The sequence below is a fragment of the Leopardus geoffroyi genome, chromosome A3, assembly GCF_018350155.1.
Source record: "Leopardus geoffroyi isolate Oge1 chromosome A3, O.geoffroyi_Oge1_pat1.0, whole genome shotgun sequence".
Classification (NCBI taxonomy): domain Eukaryota; kingdom Metazoa; phylum Chordata; class Mammalia; order Carnivora; family Felidae; genus Leopardus; species Leopardus geoffroyi.
Genome location: NC_059336.1, coordinates 63,474,324 through 63,497,691, shown reverse-complemented (window position 1 = coordinate 63,497,691; position 23,368 = coordinate 63,474,324). Strand labels below are relative to the sequence as shown.

The 23,368-nt window shown below is 37.9% G+C and overlaps 2 protein-coding genes across 9 annotated transcripts in view; one reads left to right on the top strand and one right to left on the bottom strand.

Moving 5' to 3' along the window:
* The window catches only part of PLEKHH2 (pleckstrin homology, MyTH4 and FERM domain containing H2), a 120,731-nt gene that overhangs the window by 72,330 nt on the left and 25,033 nt on the right, over positions 1 to 23,368 (bottom strand). For all 8 annotated transcript variants that reach the window (XR_006703424.1, XR_006703426.1, XR_006703425.1 and 5 more), the window contains exons 3-7: positions 17,200 to 17,262; positions 7,985 to 8,134; positions 6,513 to 6,596; positions 5,630 to 5,711; positions 714 to 899 (exon numbers count right to left, since the gene is read on the bottom strand). Coding sequence is in view for 5 of the 8 variants with exons in the window: in XM_045445876.1 (XP_045301832.1) it covers positions 714 to 899; positions 5,630 to 5,711; positions 6,513 to 6,596; positions 7,985 to 8,134; positions 17,200 to 17,262 (565 nt within the window). In the remaining 3 variants the exon portion in view is untranslated. The remainder of the gene's footprint in view (positions 1 to 713; positions 900 to 5,629; positions 5,712 to 6,512; positions 6,597 to 7,984; positions 8,135 to 17,199; positions 17,263 to 23,368) is intronic.
* Positions 19,763 to 20,549, top strand: C1GALT1C1L (C1GALT1 specific chaperone 1 like; the record flags this gene model as incomplete). Its single annotated transcript, XM_045443803.1, is given in 5 exon segments — positions 19,763 to 19,950; positions 19,952 to 20,001; positions 20,004 to 20,165; positions 20,168 to 20,308; positions 20,311 to 20,549. Coding segments are annotated over 5 exon segments (600 nt in total), but the record flags the coding sequence as incomplete, so codon positions are not given.

The window sequence follows — 23,368 nt, the reverse complement described above, 5'->3', positions numbered from 1 at the left end:
CTGGGGCACCTGGGTGGCTAAGTAGGTTAAGCGTCTGACTCTTGGTTTCGGCTCAGATCATGTTCTCATGGTTTTGTGGGTTCAAGGCCCGCATCAGGCTCTGTGCTGGCAGTGGGGAGCCTACTTGGGATTCCTTCTCTCTCTCTCTCTCTCTTCCCCTCCCCTGCTCAGATTGTCTGTCTCTCTCAAAAATAAATAAATAAAACCTTAAAAAAAATTAAATATCATGCTACCTACTTCAGGAAAAAGCACCAAGAGAGGAAAATCAGTCTCTCCTATGCATTCTTGGCAAAAACTTTCAAAACAACACACAAGATAACTAGCTATACAGATTAAAGGCTGGACTGCTCTTTAAAAACATTTTCATAAAACATCAACTTGTCAAGAAAAAAAAACAACAAGGAAAATCAATCTATATTTGGATGAATCTTAACAAACTATGTTTTCTTTTTAAAAAATGTCAGAGTAGGGGCACTTGGGTGGCTCAGTTTGTTGAACGTCCAACTTCGGCTCAGGTCATGATCTCACGGTTCGAGTTCAGGCCCCGCGTCGGGCTCTGTGCTGACAGCTCAGAGCCTGGAGCCTGCTTTGGATTCTGTGTCTCCCTCTCTTTGCCTCTTTCCCACTCACACTCTGTCTCTCTCTCAAAAATAAATAAACATTAAAACAAATTAAAAAAAATGTCAAAGTAGATTCTTCTAATCCATAAATACCTTCTATGTCTTTTCCCTCAGTGAAGTCAGGTTCTTTAGATGATATCTTGCTCATTTCCACAGATTTTACTACTTGAGGAGGACTCCTTGCTCGGGATAAAAAGCACCCAAAGGTCAAACTGCTTAGGCGCTGGCCTTCCGAGAGCTTTGGTGTAGAAACAATGGATGACTTCTTCCCCTGAACTTCTGCAAGATCATTAATCAAAATCAGGATTGGAATGTTTTTACAATAGTTTATTAAACACAGAACCAAAGCATATAAGATCTGGACAAGTTACTCTTTATACCAGAAAAAAGCCTGCAGTTCATCTTAATTTATGTACAGTAACATGGAAACCTCAATGTCTGGCATCACATGCTAATGTTTAAACCTGTTTATATACTTTGAATGTTCTAAATATTTTTTAACTGCAGAGAGAAAAATATTGAATCCCTTTAAAAGTAGTTCTCAAATAGGGGCGCCTGGGTGGCTCAGTTGGTTGAGCAGCCGACTTCGGCTCAGGTCATGAACTCACAGTTTGTACGTTCGGGCCCCGCACTGGGCTCTGTGCTGACAGCTCGGAGCCGGGAGCCTGCTTCAGATTCTGTGTCTCCCTCTCTCTGCCCCTTCCCAGCTCATGCTCTGTCTCTCTCTCTCTCTCTCAAAAATAAACATAAGAAAACTTCAAAAAAAAAAGTTCTCAAACAAAACACAAACAAATAAAAAACAGATTGTAAACAAGTAGAGGTTGTTGCTTCTTGCAAAGTCACGTACTGGTAAATAGCAGTCAAGAACTGGTAAAATTTGATTAGGTAGTAATGCTACTAATGGTGAGGAAAAAAGGAATGTGATCCAGTTGCCAAGACAACTAAAGGAAATTCAGATCATCACTGGGGCAAATATCACATGATCACTGTAATAACTTTTGCTATCTTAGTTTTCGGTTTGCTTCTTCCAAGAGAGCAGAAAGAGGGGCTTCATGTAACATGACCACAATATGGCGAGCCTTCATCACTGCGTTAGAGGAAAAAAAAGGAGAAGGGGCAGTTTCTAGACAGAGAATTTAGATAGCTCATGCAGTGATTAATTACAGATTTAATCCATCTTCTAACACCCCTGTTTACAAGATTAAAAGCATGGAGATCCCAGTGATAGTAAGAAAAGTTTCCAAAAAAATTAAATTCTTACCTCTGGGAGAGCACCAAAGGGTTAAATTAACTAGCAGCTGATAATTGAGTGGAGCATAAGAAAAATATCTTATCTATAGTGTATTCTTTTGGGTGTACTTTTATTATTCTCATGTTGATTATCTCTCACAGAACTAATCCACAGTATTTTAATAATCATATATTTGCATATACATTTTTAAAGTACTATACTATATCTACATGATTGTATCTATTCTTCTCCAGTCTAAGCCTAGGCCCCAAGGATTAATACCCCTTAGTCTACAAGACTGAAGAGACTGCCACTGAAGACTAGAATTACAAGCTAAGAATATCAGGTAAAATATCAGCCTTTTCAGAGTAGGCTTATTATATTCAATCTGTGTCAATGATTCCATATGTAAATATGGAATTCCAAATCAACTAAGTGGACACTGACTTCTCATCATACAGGTGGAGAAACTGTGTGATAGAAGAAATATATATCTTGGTCTACATCCATGGTTCCTGGCATTCAGCTCCTAAAACCCTTGGGATTTTCTAAGTGGTAAGAGCAATAAAAGTGTCTTTTGTTTTCAGAACAAGCTCTTTCAACGACATCAGAGTTTGTGTTGATGAGGTGATTTTTGGAAAGCCCCTAAATAGCCTCAGGATGGGGGCTGGTTGTCTGGGGAACCAACCATGGGGATTAGAAGGTTGGAACATTGAGCCTCATCCTCCACCCACCCTACCTCTGACCTCAGGGGAGCGGAGGATTGAAAATTGACTTAATCACCAATGGCCAATGATTCAGTCAGTCAAGCTGACTAATGAAGCCGCCATAAAAACCCAAAAGGATGGGCTTCCAGGATGATGAACAAGTGAAGGTGCTGGGAGGGTGGTGTGCATAGAGAGAGCATGGAAGCTCTATGCCCCTTCTCTAAGCCTCGCCCTCTACATCTCTTCCATCTGGCGGTTCCTAAGTTATATCTTTTGTAATAAACCACTAATCTGGTAAGTAAAGTGTTTGTTTGAGTTCTGTGAGCTGCTCTAGAAAATTATCAAACCTGAGAAGGGTCGTGGGAACCTTTGATTTAGACTCAGTTTGGCAGAAGTGGGGCTGAAAACTGATACTTACAGCTGTGTTTGAAGTGGTATCTGATGTGGTGGAGGGTAGTTTTGTGGGAACAAGCCTTTAAGCTGTAAGATCTGATGCTAATTTTAAGTAGATAATATCAGAATTGAGTTAAATTTGTAGGACACCCAGTTTGTGTCTTCTGGGAACCGGAGAATTGCTTCGTGTGGGAAAAACTTGTACACATCTGGTGTCAGATGCATTGAGGGAAAAGGAAAACAGGAGCTTTTTCCCTTACAAAATGAGAGCCATAAGTATTAACATGCATTAGACAAAACAATTTCATAGGTCTTAAAATCGACAACCTCTCGTGGAACCAGGAAGGCACTATTACCATTACCATTTTACTGATGTAAAAAAAAAAAAAAAAATCCAGAAATGTAACACAGTTATGAAATTGTAGGGCATTAAAGTTGACTTCAAAGCCCATGCACCTCTACAATGCCAGTATTTTTCCAATGAATTCTGTGAAACCCCAGGGCTTTGTGGAAATGTCATAGTGGGTGAAAGAAGAGGCATGAGTATGGACTTCAAGCTGTATTACAAAGCTGTAATCATCAAGACAGTATGGTACTGGCACAAAAACAGACACTCAAATCAATGGAACAGAATAGAGAACCCAGAAATGGATCCACCAACATATGGCCAACTAATCTTTGACAAAGCAGGAAAGAGTATCCAATGGAAAAAAGACAGTCTCCTCAGCAAGTGCTGCTGGGAAAACTGGACAGCAACATGCAGAAAAATGAACCTAGACCACTTTCTTAAACCATACACAAAAATAAACTCAAAATGGATGAAAGACCTAAATGTAAGACAGGAAGCCATCAAAATCCTCGAGGAGAAAGCAGGCAAAAACCTCTTTGATCTTGGCCTCAGAAACTTCTTACTCCACACGTCTCCATCTCCAAAGGTAAGGGAAACAAAAGCAAAAATAAACTACTGGGACCTCATCAAAATAAAAGCTTCTGCACAATGAAGGAAACAATCAGCAGAACTAAAAGGCAACCGACAGAATGGGAGAAGATATTTGCAAACGACATATCAGATAAAGGGTTAGTATCCAAAATCTGTAAAGAACTTCTCAAACTCCACACCCAAAAAACAAATAATCCAGTGAAGAAATGGGCAAAAGATATGAATAGACACTTCTCCAAAGATGACATCCAGATGGCCAATCAACACATGATAAAATGCTCAACATCACTCATCATCGAGGAAATACAAACCAAAACCACAATGAGATGCCACCTCACACCTGTCAGAATGGCTAACATTAACAACTCAGGCAACAACAGATGTTGGTGAGGATGTGGAGAAAGAAGATCTCTTTTGCACGGATGGTGGGAATGTAAACTGGTGCAGCCACTCTGGAAAACAGGATGGAGGTTCCTCAAAAAATTAAAAATAGAACTACCGTATGACCCAGCAATTGCACTACTAGGTATTTATCCAAGGGAAACAGGTGTGCTGTTTTGAAGGGGCACATGCACCCCAATGTTTATAGCAGCGCTGTCAACAATAGCCAAAGTATGGAAAGAGCCCAAATGTCCACTGATGGATGAATGGATAAAGAAGATGTGGTATATATACACAATGGAGTATTACTCAGCAATCAAAAAGATTGAAATCTTGCCATTTGCAACTATGTGGTGGAACTAGAAGGTGTTATGCTAAGCGAAATTAGTCAGAGAAAGACAAATATTATATGACTTCACTCATATGAGGACTTTAGGATACAAAACAGATGAACATAAGGGAAGGGAAGCAAAAATAATATAAAAACAGGGATGGGGACGAATATATAAGAGAGTCTTAAATATGGAGAACAAACAGAGGGTTACTGGAGGGGTTGTGGGAGGGGGAAGGGCTAAATGGGCAAGGGGCATTAAAGAATCTACTCCTGAAATCATTATTGCACTATATGCTAACTAACTTGAATGTATATTAAAAAAATAAATTAAAAATTAAAAAAAAAAAAAAAAAAAAGGTGAGGCATGAGTAAAGTGAGTCTGCAAAACTATGGACCCATCACCTAACACTGCTTTCACTGTTTTATATCTTGATAAAAAAATACTGTTTTGAAAAGGGTTCTGTTACTAAATAAGTTTGAAAACCACTAGACCAGCCCAGGGTCTAATAACCCTGTGGATTCATCTTGTCTTCAGCTCAATGTGCACTTGAGTGGTGATCACCAAAATAGCATACTAAGTAAATCTCTATCTCTAACTCTACCACCCATCTTTAGGCTTTTGAGTTGAAAAGGAAGAAAGTAACCCAAAGCATTAAAAAATGTAAAGAGTTTATTATTCTTATTATAAAATGTTGCTCAAAATATTCAGGCTATAAGAATTTCAATCACTATTGAATATCACTGCAATGCAAGTGAAAACAGAAAATAAAATAACTGATGTTTTTTAAGCAAGCACACCTGAAATTAAACATTCAAATTAATATTACCCCTGTTGGGTTATCTCCAACTGGCTAGCTGTGCTGACATGGACATGTTGACTATTTAAATTAAAATCCACTCAAATTAAATAAAATGTAAAATTCAATTATTTGGTTGTGCTAGTCCTATTTTAAGTGCTCAACAGTAAAATTCCATATAGCCTAATAAACCCAAACTAAGCTATCTTAGTCAAAATACTCATACCTTGTAGTTTTGACTGTATTGTTCTTATCTCTTCAGTTTGATTTTGGTTGATCAAACGAAGATTCTGATTCTCTACTTCCAGCTGAAAGGACATAATTGTATTCTTTTATACAGGAATAACATTTCTACAATGTACTAATAAATTATGATTTTTTAAAATGTTACTACCTAATTACATGTAAGCAAAATACGAAAGAAATGATGAGAAAATATCAGATGAATTTATCAGCATAGTTATCAACCTAGATAATCATGGCTTTATATTTATTTTTTCCAGAACTGTGACTTTTTTTTTTTTTTTTTAGAGAGCGCAAGCAGGAGACAGGGGCAGAAAATCTCAAGCAGCCTCCCTGATCAGCAGTCCAACAAGGGGCTCAATCCCACGACCCTGAGATCATGACCTGAGCCAAAATCAAGAGACAGATGCTCAACTGACTGAGCCACCCAGGTGCCCCTAAAGCTGAGAGTTTCAAATATTTTCACCCCCATGCCTTTCCCACTGTAAAATTATTTTAAACCAAATTATTTCAGCATTTAATGTGCCATATAAACTAATGCGTTCTTCTCAAGATGATACTGAACACATTAATTTTATGATATACACACATATGTTCTATAACTATTTAAATTAACTAATTAGAACTAAAATCAACTAGTTAGAATGGGGCTACTTAAACTGTTTACTATGAGCCTAGCAATATTTTTAATTTTAGAAATACATTGGACATAAAAATAAAAGCTACCTGTCTCATGTTTACCAAAAGACAGCAGCACCACCAACTGATCAGAATTTTGTTTCATTCAGAATGATCAGATATTCTGATGACTTATCTATTCAAAAGAAGTCAAAGGTAAAGAAAAGGCAAGATATAGCAATAAATACCTCATTTAATTTAAGTGTTACCCATTCTTTGATCTTAGCTGCTTTCTCTTCTATTATCTTAGCTTCTTGTATCCTTATTTGTTTCTGAAATAACATTAGCAGTTTAGTTCAAACATAGGCTCAGTGATCTGGAAATTTTACATCATAAATATGATAGACAAATTCACTTAAAACCTGTTACCAAGTTAACACACTGACCTTCAATATACAGTAAAATACTTCAAATAGAGTAAAAAATAAAACAATTGTCCAGCAGATATAATAACAAACACAAAGGCATATGCAAATATTATTAGTTTGAACAACTGCTTTCTCTGAAAGATCATGTATTGAAATCCATCCACTGAATTTATCAATAAAGTAAACAATTTCTGTAAATGGTCTAGGGTTTATAACAGTGGGATAGCAGTCAACCAGGCTAGGGAGAGGGAAATTAGAATCTCCCCTGGAGCATGGTTTGTTTTCCCCTCAAATGCAAGTTTTTATTTGTTTTTTTTTTAATACAGTTTTAAAAGACCCAGAAAAAAAATGAAAGAAAAAAACTCTAGCTCACATTTACCAACCTTAAAATCTGGTTATGGTCATAAAATTACAAGAATATGACTGTCATATAAATCACAGTGGGTGGGAGGTGGGACGTGGTGAAAGTTAAAAACCACTGAGCTAAACAAGTACTGATCCCCAGAGAAATGAAAACAAACGGTTAAGATAAAAAACAATTTAAAGTACTTAATAATTTCATAGTGGTCATATTTAAATGATGCTAAATGATGATTTAAGCAAATAACCCTTTATTTCTTATCTTTTAGAGGGAGTGAGGAGAAGCAGGGGGAGAGAGAGAATCTTAAGCAGGCTCCATGCTCACTGAGGAGGCTGTCATGGGGCTTGATCCCATGACCCTGGGATCATGACCTGAGCCAAAATCAAGAGTCGGGCGCTTAACCAACTGAGCCACCCAGGTGCCCCTAAACAAATTATGTCAATGCAATTTTTTTTCTTAATAAAAGTTTAAAATAAACTAGAAACTATACTTAATCTCAATAAAGTGGTTTAAAACAGTATGCACATTTTTAAACAGAAGGATTAGCATCAAACATACATTTAAAATACAATGTTCCATAAATATTTCCAACACCCTAAAAATGTTAAGGCAAACATCTATTTCAAACATTTCACAGACAGAAATGCCTAACCAAGTGTTTTCAAGTTAAAAGTCTAAAGTTTGAATGTTAAGGAGCACAGTCACATCCAAAAAGTGTTAGATATGGCCTTGGAATCACCCAGACTTAAAGAGAATGCCATTTTACTTGTACCTTTCACCAACAAATGTGATTAGACTCCCTGAGTTGACCAAATAAATGAGATTTCTGACCCAAATTCAGAAGTATGGGCTCTCTCTCTCTTTAACCTCTGTAAGAATGCATTTAAAATGCATGTATTTAAAAGACTGTAATGATCAAATTCTTCCCAACCTGTTCCTCAAGTTGCAATTCCAAGTTTTGAATAATGTCATCTTTTTCCTGTATTAGGGTCTCCAGATCTTGACACTTTTTATACAACCTTGTCTCTGATTCACTGGTTTGAATATTAGCTGCTTTTAATTTCTCTTCCATAACTTGTACCTAAATTTAGAGGATAGAAAATTAATGTTATGCATTTAATTTTTTAGATATATATTTTTTTAATTTTATTTTTTATTTTTTAAAATTTACATCCAAATTAGCATATAGCGAAACAATGATTTCAGGAGTAGATTCCTTAGTGCCCCTACCCATTTAGCCCATCCCCCCTCCCACAACCCCTCCACTCCACATGGAGTTTGTTCTCCATATTTATGAGTCTCTTCTGTTTTGTCCCCCTCCCTGTTTTTATTTTTGCTTCCCTTCCCTTATGTTCATCTGTTCTGTGTCTTAAAGTCCTCATATGAGTGAAGTCATATGATTTTTGTCTTTCTCTGACTGACTCATCTCACTTAGCATAATACCCTCTAGTTCCATCCATGTAGTTGCAAATGGCAAGATTTCATTCTTTTTGATTGCTGAGTAATTATCCATTGTATATATATACCACATCTTCTTTATCCATTCATCCATCGATGGACATTTGGGCTCTTTCCATACTTTGGCTATTGTTGATAGTGCTGCTATAAACATGGGGGTGCATGTGCCCCTTCAAAACAGCACACCTGTATCCCGTGGATAAATGCCTAGTAGTGCAATTGTTGGGTCGTAGGGTATTATGCATGAAATTTTTATGCTAACATTAAATAGATTCCTAAAAGGTATCATCATAAAACAAAATATTGAACAGCACGATTTAACATATTTAATAATTATAAAGTCTGAAGACCATTTTACCAAGTGGTGTTACCTTTGAGGTACACAAGGGCACATAAGAGAGTCTCAGAATATTGCTATCGTCTAAAGTAATGTACATGCTTACTAGAACAATGATAATATTCAAGGCATTTCATGTGAGTATAGAATCAGAAAGTTTGCAGCCTTCAATTTTTCAAATTTTAAGTGAAGCAGGAATATAAAGAAGGCGAGTAGTGAGAGACGATCAGATTGGATGACCTTGTATAATAGCACATTTGGGGAAAACAAACTGAACTTAGGTGAAAAAGAAACACATACATGGTGGAAAGGAAAAGGAAAATAAAAGAACTTGAAAGCTTCAAATGATGGAATCACAAAAAATTTAAAAAACTATGAGAATCAAGATACAGGTAGGAGAGTGCATTCAGTGAGGGTTTATTGATTCATTCATTTAACATTCAGTGGATAGCAGCCAAGTGCCGGGCCCTGGGAAGATATCAGTGAATAAAATCTCTGCATAGAAATTACATTCTAGTGGATAAGACAGATCACAAATATAATAAAATGTAAAAATCATACAGTACGTTATACAAGGCGATAAAGGCAATGGGAAAAAATACAGCAAGACAAAGAGACTGGTGTGTGACCCAGGGTTGAGTTAAGCCTTAATTTTAATATTTAAGATGCAATGATTTCTGCTTGGATCTGTTGCAAAACACATCTGGGCATATGAAATCTTAGAAGGAACGTGTGAGATATTAATGATAGAAAGAAAATAAAGTACTGAGCACTGTAGATTAAGACTTTTATTCCATGTGCTAAGAATAGGTAAGAATGTAATTTTTGTAATTTTTGTTTAGATTTCAGGAGGCAAAGAAGAAAAATATGCAAAAGGATTTGAGAAATTAACAATGATAATTTAGATGAAAAAATCTTAAACTATTAAAAACACATCTGAAAGATCATGATGAATCCACTTAACGTTCAAAAATACTTGACTAATGAGGGCTTCTAGAAGGAGGGTGTTAAGATTAGTTTTGTTTTTAACCATGAATACAAGGTTTCATCTGTGGGTTCACTGCAGAATTGTAAATTCAACTGTAATGCCAAATGTGTCCTACTTAAATACCACCCAGATATCTGAAAACTATAAAAATAAAAGTAGATTTAAAAAATAAAAGAGGGGCACCTGGGTAGCTCAGTCAGTTAAGCATCCGACTGTTGATTTTGGCCCAGGTCATGATCTCACAGTCATTGAGTTCGAGCCCCAAGTCGGGCTCTGCACAGACAGCGCGGAGTTGGCTTGGGATTCTTTCTCTCTGCCCTTCCCCTGCTCGCATGCTCCCTCTTTCTCTCAAAATAAAGAAATAAACATTAAAAAAATAAAAACACAAAATAGGAGACAAACCTGTATTCCACTATCCAAGTGATAATTTTAAGTTACCTTAAGATTTATATTTTTAACGTAATACAGCAGGCTTTCTGCAGGAAGAGCAGACCAAAAGGTCAAGGACAAAGGTCTACATCAGAGATGTTATCATGAAAAAGCCAGAGGAGGACATGGGCTGGATAGTAAATACGAAGAAACATTCTTAAGATGGCACAGCCAGTTCCACACAGGGAGCTCGACAGCTGTCGAAGCAGAGAAGAGCAGAGACCAAGTCCAAATGGTAGTTCAGAGACAGAGGAATAGATGATAAACCTGACGGGGCAGAATTGGCTCGCCAAAATGTGCTACTTTGGCATCTGGATTATTTTGAATTAAAGTTACCCGAGAAACAGCTGGTATAAAAACACTCTGATGCTCCTTTGTCCCCCTGAAAGCAGGAAATGTCCCCCTCCTCTACCAGGAGGGAAGAAGGCATCCTTATCACCAGAGATAGGGAATTTAAGGCCTGAGAAGGCTGTATAAACAAACCTTGTTACTTCTTCACCAATTTACTACTCTAAGCCCAAACCCCCTCGTCTTGTCAATTCTTCATAAATGGATTACCTTCCTGTCTAAAAGGTATAAAAGTTGCCTGCTTTGGTCACTTCTTTGGAGTCTCATATTTTTAGGAAGCTCCCATATGTATGAATTTAAACTTGTTTTACTCCTGTTAATCTGTCTTATGTGAATTTAATTATTAGACAAGGCAAAGAAACTAGAAGGGAAGAAATTGTTCTGCTCCTACAAACCTCAAGAAAAGTTGAAGATTCTGAACAAGAATATAAATGACTATCACCAGATCTATACCTATAGTCTCCTTTTATTAAGTTGGAGCAAGCTACCCTACAAACATTGGACTGCCACATAAAATTGCCCTAATATTGGGGTGCCTGGGTGGCTCAGTCGGTTGAACAACCGGCTCTTGGTTTTGGCTCAGGTCATGATCTTGCAGTTTGGTGAGTTCAAGCCCCACAATGGGCTCTGTGCTGGCAGCAGGGAACGTGCTTGGGATTCTCTGTTTCTTCTCTCTCTGACCCTCCCCCACTCGCTCTGTCTCAGTCTCTCTCAAAATAAATAAAAATAAACTTAAAAGAATAAAAATAAGACATGCCTGTGTGGCTCAGTTGGTTAGGTGTCCGACTTCAGCTCAGGTCAAGATCTCGCAGTTCCTGAGTTCAAGCCCCACATTGGGCTCTGTGCTGACAGTTCAGAGCCTGGAGCCTGCTTTGGATTCTGTCTCCCTCTCTCTCTGCCCCTCCCCAACTCATGCTCTGTCTCTCTCTGTCTCTTAAAAATAAACAAACATTGAAAAAAAATAATAAATAAAAATAAAATTGTCCTAATATTGCTTAGGAAAGGTCTACAGTCCTAGAAAACTATGATTTGGGAGTGCTCTTATCCCCTGAAAAATATGTCCAGTTTGAAAAGAGTTCTCACTTTATGAATGAATGCTACAGTTAGTGCTCCTTAGATGAATCTTTGCCATGTGCAACTGTTTAATTCAACCATTACTTTTAGATAAACAAAACTTCTCTAAGCAAGAAAAATACTGACAAAAATGGTAAAACCTCTTAGGGAGAAGGATCACAAAGTAGTTACAGGCAACCGACTTGCCAAGTGGTCTTGTTAGGATCAAGTTCTTCAGGATTTACTAACCTTCCTTGGTAATTAGTATGAATAATAGGTCTTCCGAAAAGATAAGAGGCCTACAGAAAAACCAAGCAGCCTTTAAAAATAACTCACTACAAGTACACAGAAAATAGCCCAGTTCTTTTTCCATTCATTTAACCTGAACCATGTAAGAATTTTAACTACTCAGAGACTGGCCAATAACAAACATCTGCAAATTCAAATTGTTCTCTAAAGAAACTCTTGTAATTACTTATATGTGGATATCCTCTGGTGAAGAATGCTTTGCACTTTAGGCTACCTTTCTCCTTTTCTTCCAGGAGAGCCTCTGGTTGCATCCACACATCTCAGCACATTCCTCAGCCATTATCCCAAAGCCTTTATTTCTTCTGAGGTCCCTGAGCTATTTTGCAGTAAAGGGTTAACTCAGCAGACTTGGGGTACTCAAACCTTGCACATTCCCAAAAAAGAACTGGTCCTTGATTAGCTCCTGGAAAAAATAACCTTTGAGACCTGGTAATATCCTGCCTGATAAGACTCTACACACCTGAGATATTGGGATATTTTATGTCAACAATGTGATTTAAGGTGAATACCTTTTTTTTTTTTCCCCCACTCACCCAGGGTCCTGGGCTACATTGTATCAGTTTGACCTGTGCAGGGATGGATTCTGAGTAGCTAAGGTCAGTCTTGCATGCATTCCACGTCTACAAGACTGACACCACCACCACCACCCCATCCCCACCGCCAGGGCAATAAAAATTCTGGATACCAAGGCTCAGGTAAGCTTCCCTGGTTGGCAATGCTTTGTACGTTGTCACATATCATTGACGGGAATCAAGTGCACCCCTGTGTAACTCCACTGGGAGAGGACAACTGGAAACTCATACCTGGTTTCTCCTGGACTCTGCTCTACGTGTATTTTTCCTTTGCTGATTTTACTCTATATCCTTTCACTGTAATAAATCATAACCATGAGTATAACGACTTTTCTGGGTTCTGTGAGTCCTTCTGGTGAATCGTCAAACCTTGAGGGTAGTATTGGGTACACTGACACGACTCCTAATGCTGTTTTTCATTTTCCTGCCCACCCTGAATAAAGCAGGAGCTGCAAATATTGTTCCTGTTGTAATTACCTACGCTACTCTTTTCTTCTTCCCTATTCTAACCTCATCCCTCCCTACCCCACTACAGATAATTAAGATGTGATTGTATTTTTGAGTGGAGGTTGAAAGTTTCTCTTTCTATATACATGTTGCAATGGCATGACAAAAATACCTGATCATTCCAACATAGAATGAAGAAAGGAATTATAAGGGCATTTTGAATCCCAGACTGTTTACCAGTTATTCAAAATTTACTGCAAATTAAACAATTATTCTAATCATATCTTTTTGGAGGGGGGAGCACAAGTGGGAGAGGGGCAGAGAGAGGGGGACAGAGGATCCGAAGCAGGCTCTGCGCGGGCAAGCTGACAGCAGCGAACCATGAGATCATGAACCAAAGTTGGACATTCAGCCAACTGGGTCACCCAGGTGTCCCCCAATCACATTTTAAACACAATTATTTTGGAGATAGTGCTCTAGAATTTATGCAGTGAGGCCAGAACCATTCTCACGGAAGGTGAAAAGGAATAGCACTAGATAAAGTATGTTTCCACGTGATGAAGCAAATCATTGTAAGGTCCCATAGATTAGCGTGAATGAGCAGTAATCATTTATTAAGAACCAACTTCACAGAAAGGCATATTAGCCTGCATATTAGAATGGCAAAAGGGAATTTTTTAAAAATGTTTTTATGTTTATCTTTGAGAGAGAGAGAGTGAGCGTGTATGAGCAGGGGAGGGGCAGAGAGAGAAGGAGCCAGAAGATCCAAAGTGTGCTCTGAGCTGACAGCCTGATGTAGAACTCGAACTCACAAACCATGAGATCGTGACCTGAGTTAAAGTCAGATGCTTAACTGAATGAGCCACCCAGGAGCCCCAAGAGGGAACTTTAAAATCCAGGTCCTACCAGGCAAGGAACTGAGACCAGAAGGACAGAATGACAACACAAATTTCTATGGGGGAAATTATGTGCCCCTTACTGGTTAGCATAAACTGGTGTAATAGATTGGAATATACACCTAATCATATACTTGAGAATGAATCCTCTGTATCAGTATCTCCCACATGTGCAATTTGCTGTTTATCCATCTCCCAGAAATACAAGTACAATGAGATTTACACATTCTGCTTTCAAAACTTTAAACAACTACAATGAAAAGGTGCTACAGTATTAAGAATAAAGATTGCCAAGATTTCTCTTGGAAAAATGTATGATTTCTTTTCTATAGCCAACTTATTTAAGGGTTGCATAGGTAAAGTAATGCCAGTCATTAAAAACAAGAGGGAAAATGAACAACACCAAGGTGCAGAGTTGAGCTGGTTTAGCCGACTACTGCTTTTAGCAGTGAAATGTTCCTTTTTGGTTAACATAAATACAGTTTAAGTCTTAGGATCTCACTAAATGACAAAGGACAAGCTGAATTTAAGCAACATAAACAGCAGATAGGGCACAGTCCTATGGAAACTGTTAAAGATAGCAAAGGATTCAGTTACTCTACATTAATAACATTTACTTAGTCTTGAGAAAGAAAGGTAATGTAATCAGTGCATGAGATTTATTTGCTCTCTGTTTGTATTTCCTATAAACTTTTAGAATCATTATGTATGTAATATGATGTATAATGTGTGATGTACAGAATGTATAATGTGTAATTTATATAATGTATAACATACAATGTATAATATGTATAATATACAATAATATATAGTGTAATATAAGCATACAGATACCTACAGATTTTGCTAAATTACATAGAAATTTTGGGAGATTTGCAATTCTCACTCTTTACGGGAGGAGAGGTTTGATTTAAGGCCATTTAGCCAATCACAGTGTCTTTTTGCTGTAAACTGTAGCACACAGAATTAAATAACTTTATACGTGATATCCTCAAAGGACAACTTCAAATAAGAAATTCTTCCTGTTAGTTTATGAAGATCAGTGATTGGGCCCTAATGGTTACAAACAGCCATGGCTTGCTTCCCTTAAATTGGGAATGAGGATTCTTTTTTTTTTTTTTTTTTTTTTTGCTCTTCAGATCTAGTGACTCATAGAAGAAAACCCCAAAAATCACAAATAAAAATACTTAAATTTTCAGAGCTAAACAATTATGCTGCACATATGAATTAAGAATTTTAATTTAAGAAAAGGCAAGACAAAACCATCCTCGGTTTCCTTCTATTTTTCCTATCCTATGAGGTGTTAAAGGAAAGAAAGGGAAGGGAAAGATAGGGAAGAACAGACAGAGAGACAAGCATGGATATACAGGTAAAGAGAGATGTCACCGAGAAAGGCCAAAGTCAGAAACGGAGGTAAAGAGAAAGACAAGAGAGAGAAGTAGACAAACTGCCAAATGCGTGTTGTAGGGTGTCGGGCTAAACAGGTACATATACATACAGAGCCTACAATAGAAAAAGACGAAGACATTTAGTACAGAATGACAGACAGTGACATAAACATAGAATGTAAGTGACCTTTTATGAGTTTACTGGTAACTATTGGATTTTTATAGCTATGAGTGGAGATATTACCATTTGGTCTTACCAGCTAAACAATATAAAAAACCAAGCACAGCATCAATCCTTACCATTACTACTCATATTTCTACCAATACCTAAATTTGAGGTCTTAAATAATTACTGGTGTGATGATGGTACTATACTTGTGATTTTAAGTCTTTATTTTTAGATTAGTTGCTGATATACTCATGGGTGAAATAATATGATGTCTAGAATTTGTTTCAAAATAACTTGGTGTGGGGGTGGAGAAGAATAAAGTGGATGGAGGTATAGATTAGCCTTGAGTTGACTAATTGTTAAAGCTGGTGATGGGGGTTCATTATACTATTTACTCTTGCACTGGTTGAAATTTGTCATAGTAAAATTTTAGGAATTTCTTTTAAGTGTAAGTATTTTTAAAAATTTATTCTGAGAGACAGAGAGACAAAGGGCCAGGGAGAGAGTGAGAGAGAGAATCCCAAGCAGGCTCCACACTGCGGAGCCCAATGTGGAGCTTGAACTCACAAACTGTGAGATCATGACCTGAGCCAAAATCAAGGGTCAGATGGCCAAATGACTGAACCACCCAGGCGCCCCTGAGTATAACTAATTAAAGAAAATCAAGGGTTAGGTTAGACTGGGTTTATTTAGAAATTTATCAGGCCACTAAATCAATCTACTATACAAGATTAAGTCTTTTAGGTGAAAACAAGATTTGGTAGTACTTACGTTTGGGAAGAAACATGACAAATTTAGAACATGTATAAGAAATTAAATATATACTTCCTAGAAAAAAATAATAATTTTGAAAATCCTGACTTGCCTGAACCTGACAAGGATCTTTTCATAAAATGTGAAGCTATGGATTGAGATTCATTAGACAAACTTTAAGGCTCACTTGGTGAGCTCACTGAAAACACTCATTTTAATGTTGGCAAGGCCCAGACAGGACTAAGTGACTTATCAAAGGTTTGACTTTTCTCCCAAATACCTATTAACATACTAAGTAAAAATTTGTGTTCATATTTTCCTAATATAACTCTAAGCATTTTTCTATATTAGTATGTCTTTTGTAATAATTATTTTTTAGTGTTTATTTATTTATTTTGAGAGGGAGGGCGTGTGTGCACCCACACACATAGGGGAGGGGCAGAGAGAAGAAGAGAGAGAATCCCAAGCAGGCTTCATGCCATCAGCGCAGAGCCTGATGTGGGGCTTGAACCCACAAACTGTGAGATCATGACCTGAGCTGAGATCGAGAGTCAGATGCTTAACCGGCTGAGACACACAGGTGCCCCTATAATAATTATTTGTAATGGTTGTTTACTATTTCATGGAATGAATACAGTTCACTTATTCATTCCCTTGTAATATGGCATTCATATTATTTCCAACTCTTTATTTCTATCAAAGAAACTGCTATGAACATATTTATATTTAAAACCTCATTATGGTTATGATTGCCTTGAAAGTCATATTTGGTTTTTCTGGGAAAGAAGACTTCCTAATGGATGCATTTTTATCCTTTGGAACTCTGTTAAGGGGCAAAATAACGTTAGACTCTCCTTTTTCTCTCTGGATCCAGCTCACAGAACAGTCAAAGAGATAAGATGTAGAGAAGGGTTAAAGACTATTTTGAGGACTGTTTTGGGCAAAACAAGGTTTATACTGGTAGAGAGAGAAAAAAATTTAACTAGAATTATACCCTACCTGTTGGAAAGCTTTTTCTGCTTGACGCTCAGCATCAATAACTTGTCTCTCAAGCTGTTGCATCTGTAAAGTGAGGAAAAACAGAGAAAATCTAAAAATTCATATTTCTCTTTTGAAAGGGACTTAAAAAATCTTGCAATGTCATAAAATTCTTTTAAGAATATTTAAAGTAGTTTAATGCATATGAATGACATGCAATTTATCACATTGAGGCCTCTTTCAGTGCATATTTTAAAATTTAAAAATTAACCAAATAACATACCAAATGTTTCATACTTTTAGTACAATGCGATCTATACTACATGAGTGCTCATCCATAGGATTTTCTTCATTGACTTATGAATTACTGGTCAACATATATTAAGGACAGTAATTTAAATCTAAGAGAATAGTGAGACCTCAAATATCATATTTGATTTGTTGATCGAAAAGTCACAATGATATCAGAAAGTGGTATATTCTCACAAGCTCTGTAGGTGGCATGTTTAAGTAGAAACTCTGTTTTTTGGGTTTTTTTAAAAAATTAATGTGTTTATTTTGAGAGAGACAGAGATAGCATGAGCAGGGGACAGGCAGAGAGAAAGGGAGAGAGAGATAATCCCAAGCAGGCTCTGCACTGCCAGCACAAGCCAGATGCAGAGCTTGAACTCATGAAGCTGAGATCATGACCCGAACTGAAACCAAGAGTCAGATGCTTAACTGACTGAGCCACCTAGGGCACCCCCAAAAAACTCTAGCTAGTTTTAATTCTCATACATTGTAGAGTGCAAAAGAGACTCATGTTAGCACACACACGCACATCCACCAAAGTGTAGAGCACAAAGAATCAAAAAAAAAAAAAAATCTCCATATTTTTTTTAAAGTTCTGTAGAAAATAAAAAGTTCAGAGATTTAACAAATTGCAAGAGACTCTTAACGACAGAGAACAAACTGAGGGTTGCTGGAGGGGAGGTGAGTGGGAGATAGGCTAAATGCGTGGTGGATACTAACTAGGGCACTTGTTGGGTGAGCACTGGGTGGCTAAGTAAGTGATGAATCACCGAACTCTACTCCGAAACCAATATGCACTGTATGTTAACTAAAATTTCAATTAAAAAAAGGGGGGGGGGGAAGCTTGGAGATTTAAAGTAAATTACTCAAATGACTACTGTAAGTAAAACAAAGAAAAGCCTTAAAAAGGACCCAGTGCAAACTAACGTAAGAAATGGGTACTAGGTAGTGAATACACAACTGTGACATAAAACTCAATTTTAAATTCTTTTTTTCTGAGTGCTGAAATATGGTCAACATTATAGCTGTCTGTCCCTCCATACTTGCTCATTCTCAGTTTCATTGTTGCTTGGTGTTCCAGAACTTCCAGCGCACCTCAAACCCCAGCACCCCGGTCCCGCCCCAACAGCTGACGCCTAGCTCCAGCCCCACCCACTTCTCAGAACCACAGAGAAGCGGCTTCTCATGGCTAGAGTGTCCCAGCTGGGAGGGCGACCCTAGCCTCAGACTCGGTGGGCTGCAGGGATCCGGTCCAGGGTGTTGCATCCACACGACTCCTGAAACAGAATGTTATGGGCACCAGTGACAGTCACAACAAAGTTTATTACAATGAGAGGCAAGGCCGGCCGATCGGGACCAACACTCTTGATAAGAGTGCGGCCTCGAACAGCCGGGGTACAGAGTTTTTATAACCGATCGCATCGTTTTATCACCACCTGGGAACAGAACAAAGAAACAGTTTCCAGATGAGTTAGAAACAGTTGCCTAATGAGGTGTTTATTTTAGACTTTCTGCCTCTAAGTTGCAACCAGTGGATCTCCTTGACCCTGCCTCTGATGCTCTTTTCTTTGAACTTTTGTTTCCTTAATTGCTGAAGCCTAATTTACAAGAGTATGAGGCGTAGTTTACAAGAGCAAAGCAAGGCTGTTATCTCTTAACCTTCAGGGTCAACACAAAGCTGTTATTTTTCAAGCTAAGCGTTAGCCCTACACTACAATTTAACCCTTACAAAGGTGTGTCTTTTTTTGTTTGTTTTTAAACCAGTATGCTGCTGGGAGCATTTACTGTGTTTGACAACTATGTGGCCAGGTAACATTCAACACAGAGGTAAAGACCCTGATCACCATTACCTTCGCCCCCCAAAAAAGAAAAGATTTCTTAAATATTTCAGAAGTGCAACGCGTGGACATTAGTAACAGTATCCGTGTTGACTGTATCAGCCTTGGACAATCCAAGATGAGCATTATTGAAAGAGACTTGGGCCAAACACTGACAAAGCAGAGCCCTACAGTCCTAAAAATGATAGATTGTTAGGTTGTTTAATATTTTTAAAAGTGACATGTGGAGGGGCGCCTGGGTGGCTCGGTGGGTTAAGTGACGGACTCTTGATTTCAGCGCAGGTCATGATCTGGGTTTGTGGGATCAAGTCCCCCTCTCCCCCTCCCTGGGCTTCATGCTGGCAGCGCGGAGCATGCTTAAGATTCTCTCTTTCCCTCTCTCTCTGCCCCTCCCCTGCTTGCGCTCTCTCTCTTTTTCTCAAAATAAATAAATAAATAAATAAATAAATAAATAAATAAATCTTTTAAAAAGTGACCTGTGGATACAGATGAGGACAACTTACAAATATGTCTTTGAAAAGCACAGCGACAACTACAACTGGTTCTTTCCTACACGTCCCACTACATTTGCTGTCTTTGACAATTCGGTGTGTTTTCTGTGTACCGGGGCTTTATCACAACCTTTCTATCTGGGCCACACTATAACTTGGCAAGCTCCAATACATGACTGTGGAAGGAGAAATTGTCAAGTATAGAATCTGAAAGACAGCCTCTTCAGTAAGTCTGAGAAGTGTGCAGATTGAAGTGTCATTTGGGAGTTATCTGAAGATATGCAGCTGGCAGCTGGCCTTAAATAAGCTGGAATTCTTGCAGAAACTGCAGAGGATTCTGAAGGAAGAGTTGTATTTAATACAAAACCAATGCACATCTTATTCAAGAGACCATGTGTAATAATCCTCAGGAAGTGGTACAAGGCTGCTGTTCAGATATGGCTATTACTTTTAAGGGACTGACACCCAAAAAGACGATAGTGATGATGTACGGTATGCACTGGCTCAGGGCATTCATTATTTCAACAGCACACTGGTCTTCTTGCCTCCAAACGGTTCAGAAAGTGACTGACAGCTGGGGAATAATAGCATTGTGCTGTCCAAAAGCACTTAAAATGTGGATTCACTTGAAGTGTGAACTGAGATGTGTAAGTGTAAAATACACACTTAATTCAATAATACACATATTATTTGAAAACCAATACAAAAAGTATAAGCTATCCCAGTAATTTTGTATGTTGACTCACATTGAAATAATATTTTAATATGTTGTATTAAATAAAATATAAAATTCTTTTTCATTTTATTAATTTGTTTAATAGAGAATTTTATTTTATTTTTTTTTAATATATGAAATTTATTGTCAAATTGGTTTCCATACAACACCCAGTGTTCATCCCAAAAGGTGCCCTCCTCAATACCCATCACCCACCCTCCCCTCCCTCCCACCCCCCATCAACCCTCAGTTTGTTCTCAGTTTTTAACAGTCTCTTATGCTTTGGAATAGAGAATTTTAAATTACATATGTGTCTCAGATTATATTTCTATTGGATAACAAAAGTGTAAAACATTCCATTGTCACCATATGTATTAATTTAACTGCCTGTCCCCAGAGCAGCATTTCAAAGACCATTTATTGCAGGGATCTAACTTCTAGAAAAGGTTTCAAGTATTTGGGTACATAAATAGATATTTCCTAAGTGCATTCTCTGGACCCCATATCATCTTTAATTTTTGTGAAAATATTTCAAAATTTAATAAGCAAGTACTGTTGTCTAAAAGCATTCTATTGAGTTACTGTTATAGACTATGGCACTGCATAGAAGCAGCTGGACAAGCACTGTCTCCAGTCTAGGATATTCTTTAAACCAAAACAAACCAAAACAAACAAAAAAACCAACTGGCAGGTACACGCCAACACTACATTCTTCCACTACTGGCAGTGGGCTGACAATCATCACCTCTACAGTGTAACTACATTATATTTTTAAGGAAAATTTTGCACTCATGGAAACTTAAGCTCAATTTTGAATATTGCTGAGGTTGCCAGGAAAACCCACAAACAAGTTGCTGATCTGTAAAATTTTGCTAGCGGAAAAAAAAAAAAAAAAAAGATTACTGACATACCTGTTCAAGTGGCCAAAATCCAGAACACTCACAACACCAAATGCTAGTGGTTGTGGAGCTGAGGATGTGGAGAAACAGGGACTCTCATTCATTGCTCACGGGAATGCAAAATGGTATAACCACTTTGGAAGACAATTTGGCAGTTTCTCACAAAACTCTTACCATACTCTTAAACATACCCTTACCATATGATCTAGCAATCGCACTTCTTGGTATTTATCCAAAGGACTTGAAAACTTATGTCAACACAAAAACGTGCATACAGATGTTCACATCAGCTTTACTCATAACTGCTAAAACTTGGAAGCAATCAAGATGTCCTTCAGTAGGTGAACGGACAAATAAACCACGGTACACCCAGACAATGACATTATTTAACACTAAAAGGAAATGAGCTATGAAGCCATGAGCAGACATGGAGGAAACTTAAATGCATATTATTCAACGAAAGAAGCCAATCTGAAAAGGATGCAACTGAGGTGAGGGATGAATAAACAGGGCACAAAAGCTTTTCAGGGCAGTGAAAATACTCTGTATGATACCCTAGTGATGGATACATGTCATTAGACATTTGTCCAAATCCATGGAATATATGAACTTTGGGTTATTATAATGTGTAAATGTAGGTTCATCAATTTTAACAAAGGTACCAGTCTGGTGGGGGATGTTGAAAATGAGAGAGGTTATGCAGGTGTGGGGGCAGGGAATATATGGGAGATTTCTGCACCACCCAATTTTTTTGTGAACCCTAAACTGCTCTAAAAAATGGAAGTCTTGAGAGAAAAAAAAAAAAAAAAAAAAAGGACTGAATACTTTCCTAAAAGGATTGCTATGGTCTGAATGTTTGTGTTCCTCCCAAATTCACCTTGGAATCCTAACGCCCAATGTGAGGGTGGGACTCTAGCAAATGGGATTAGTACTTTTATAATGGAGATCTCACAGAGCTCCCGAGCCTCTTCTGCCAGGTGAAAATACAAGAAGTCTAAAACCCAGAAGAGGGCCCTAACCTGGCGCTGCTGGCACCCCGATCTCAGACTTCCAGCCTCCAGAATTGTGAGAAATAAATTTCTATTGTTCATAAGCTATGCGGTCTGTCGTATTTTGTTACAGTAGCACGAACAGACCAAGACAGAAATTGGTGCCGAGAGTGGAGTGCTGCTGTTAACAAATACCTAAAATGTGGAAGTGAGTTTGGAATTGGGTAATCGGTAGAAGCTGGAAGAATTTTGAGGTGCATGGTACAAAAACCTACATTGCCACGAACAGACCATTTAAATTGCATTTAAAGCAATTCCAGTGAGAACTCAGAAGGCAAAAAGGAAAGCTGTAGAGAAAGCTTCAGTCTTCTTAGAGAATCCCTGAGTGGTTGTGAACAGAGTATTAGTAGAAATATGATGGATGGTAAAGGCCATTCTGATGAGGTCTCAGATGGAAAGAAAGAACATGTTAATGGAGACAAGAGGAAAGGTGATCCTTGCTATAAAGCAGCAAAGGGCTTTGCTGAATTGGATTCTTGTCTTGGGGTTTTGTGGAAGGTAGAACTTGTGAGTGATGAAACTGGATATTTGGCTGAGGAAATATTTCTAAGCCAACTGTTGAAGGAGTGGCCGAATTCTTCTTGAATGCTTATAGTAAAATGCGACAGGAGAAATGATTTAAAGATAGTTGATCAAAGAGGAAATAGAACCTAAAAATCTGGATACTTTTCAGCATTTCCATATTGAAAGAAATGGCAAAGTCTGTTCAAGAGAGGACAGGGTGTGACCAAACCACCTTTTGATTAAGGGGTCAGTATGGGTTTGAACCAAAGAGTTAGGTAGCGACTGAAGAAGGAAAAGTCCATGTGAACTGAAGAGGAAGGAATGAGGCTGGCTGTTGGACTTGGATTTTACAGGATGGGATCTTAGAGCTATGGCTATGACATCGGGCAATTCTTCAAGGCAA